The 2,427-nt window shown below is 40.2% G+C and overlaps 2 protein-coding genes across 2 annotated transcripts in view; one reads left to right on the top strand and one right to left on the bottom strand. All coding sequences in view use genetic code 11, as the record gives it.

Moving 5' to 3' along the window:
• The window catches only part of EGR_04628 (hypothetical protein), a gene marked incomplete at both ends in the record, with an annotated part of 5,798 nt that extends 5,207 nt beyond the window's left edge, over positions 1 to 591 (bottom strand). Inside the window, one exon of the mRNA XM_024493877.1 lies at positions 478 to 591. Within this exon, the coding sequence (XP_024351630.1) occupies positions 478 to 591 (114 nt within the window). The remainder of the gene's footprint in view (positions 1 to 477) is intronic.
• Positions 592 to 886: 295 nt separating this feature from the next.
• Positions 887 to 1,380, top strand: EGR_04627 (hypothetical protein; the record flags this gene model as incomplete). The annotated part of the gene is made up of 2 exons (XM_024493876.1): positions 887 to 1,031; positions 1,277 to 1,380. 2 exons carry the CDS (start codon positions 887 to 889, stop codon positions 1,378 to 1,380), a joined length of 249 nt encoding a protein of 82 aa, XP_024351629.1.
• Positions 1,381 to 2,427: the final 1,047 nt, after the last annotated feature.

The following is a 2,427-nucleotide window of genomic DNA, read 5'->3' as shown; positions in this document are numbered from 1 at the left end:
CGCAACCTCGTTCCACCACCCAGTTGCCTGTGCGACCAAATTGCGTCTTGAACCTCCAGACAAGGCGAGATTCTGTCCGATACCACGGTATTCAGGATATTCCTTCCAATTTGGGTGTTCGAACTTGCACCTCTTTACCCATTCAACTGCCAGATTTTCCAGTTCTTTGCTGTACACCTTTAGCAATATACTACAGGATTAGCATAATTTTTGCAGGAGAAATCACAGGGGTGTGTAACACTTCCCAAATGGGTTCCTGTATGCTTGATGCAAAAAGCGAGGCATGATTGGGGGTTCGTGGAAGATGTGGAGCTCGAATTATGGTGCGAATGAAAACTCACCATTTCTAACATATTGGTAGCGGGAGGGTCTACAGCTCCTCTTTTTTCATTGTGGAAATCAAGAAGCCCTTTGCGCTCCTTCTCAGTCGGAGCTTCTGAGGTCACGAGTGTGAACAAGACTAAGGCGTAAATAAACTTGACCATTGTGTCTAGAAGAAATGAGGAATAAGCAGTCTGTCTTGTCTACATTAAGAAAATTAGGTAAGCTCACAGCTGAGTAGCAAATTGTATGCACTGCACGGACATCCATGCGTAGTTGTTTTTATAGTTCTACTCACATTCTGATGATGTTGGATCACGTGTAAATAACGCGATTGTTAGGCGAAAGTATTTGTTACACCTACGAAAGCTGAGCGGGTGTTGTATTTTTTTAACTTGGAACAATTATTACATATTAAGGCAGTCTTTATTGCCTTTTAGAGAGCACTTCCCCTTCTGTTCTCGTTCTTTCTCATTTTAGTGGAATGCAAACTAATGTCACTTTCCTGTCACGTTAAGGCCTCCTTCTCTAGTGAGTTAAAGACTTTGACCAGTATCACCCTACTATGGAAACTGCCGCGTGTTTGGGTGTCAAAGCTGACAACACCACGCCCATTGAATCGTCATCTCTTACGATTCCAAATTGGGCTATTGTTTTAGAGGAAGATATACGCTCCGAAGTAGAATTAAGCTTCAGTTATCGGCACATTTGTGAGTCCGTTTTGATATTTCCTTTGCAACTTTATATCACCGCACAACAATCGCTCCTTTCTGATACTCCAAACACAAACTGAATTTTTTCTGTTGCATTTAAGCCAATAATAAATAAAAGTGTTCACTGACTTGAAATTTTAACACTACTTCGTGATTTTCCTCCTTAAAAAATATAAAAATGCAAATCAGGAACAACTTAACTATTTCTAATAAAGGTGGCAGGTTTATTTCGGTATATGCAGTCTCAAAAGTTGAGGAGGTTGAAAGCTGCTTCTGGCAGATGGTGGAAAATGCGTTGCCTGAGGTGGAGATGTGGGAAAGGTGCTTTTGTGATGTTTGTCCGTAGCTTTGGTTACTTTCTTCGACACTAAGAACGGCTAAATAATGGCAAAATTTTGAGTTCCGAATTTGCATTGATACTTGTCGCGTTTTGAGTCACCTTGGTTTAATGCATGCCGTTTAGCAGTTTTTCCTTTTTCCGATTATAAAACAGTAAAATTCGAGAGTGATTCAAGCCAATTAGCTTAGTAGACGAGAGTGTAGAGAATAAAGCGGACCCTGTGTCCACTTTAGAATGGAAAGCCGTAGCTTGGGGCCTCTCTAACGCCACTGATTTCTGTAGCCTATGCGACAATGTAAATGCACTGGGAAAAATTGAGGTGAAAGAAAAGATGCAATGCAAGTGTGGTCAATCCTTGCTCTCTGTTTGTTGTAAACTACGTCAGTATTAAATGCAACAAATCATCAAGTACCCAATGTCCATTGACGCTTGTGAGAGGCATTAGAGTATTGAATGGGGTTGCTGACGCCATGTAGTTACACCAGAATCGTCAAATGCCTACCGTATTTAACCCCGCATTTATTTTACCAATTAACTGCATGGATGAAGGTAATATCGACAATATTCAATGGGGGCTGTAAAGACGACATGCAAAAATGTAATACCGTTAATGAATTGTAAGAACAGGTGGGGGATAAATACCGATACCCATAGCAGCCCTAGCAAATAACACTTGGTTTCAATCATCTTTACTCTTTAACTGGTCCTAGCTTTCTAGAGATGTGAGAACCTGAATATGCACGGAGGCATGTGCATATTTAGGTTTCAGTGCAATATACTACAGTACAACGTCCTAGGGCTCTATTAATTTTTCTCATCGAGCCTTCCTAAATATGACTGACAACCATGAATCCCTCTTGAATCACTCACCTTGATTCATTACTGCTACTCAGACTAGAAAAATAATACAACATGAGCAACACCTTTCCATGAATCCATAAACCATTGTAAAAAGACAAGGGTATTTAAAGGTTTAAATACTAGACAAGACATAAATATTTGGAAATAGCGGCAAGGATGTGCCTAATTTTAAACACTATCCATCTAACTACT

Source organism: Echinococcus granulosus (genome assembly GCF_000524195.1).
Source record: "Echinococcus granulosus chromosome Unknown EG_S00030, whole genome shotgun sequence".
In the NCBI taxonomy this organism is placed as follows: Eukaryota; Metazoa; Platyhelminthes; class Cestoda; order Cyclophyllidea; family Taeniidae; genus Echinococcus; species Echinococcus granulosus.
The sequence above is the reverse complement of the archived record's forward strand: the minus strand, read 5'-3'. Positions and strand labels throughout refer to the sequence as shown.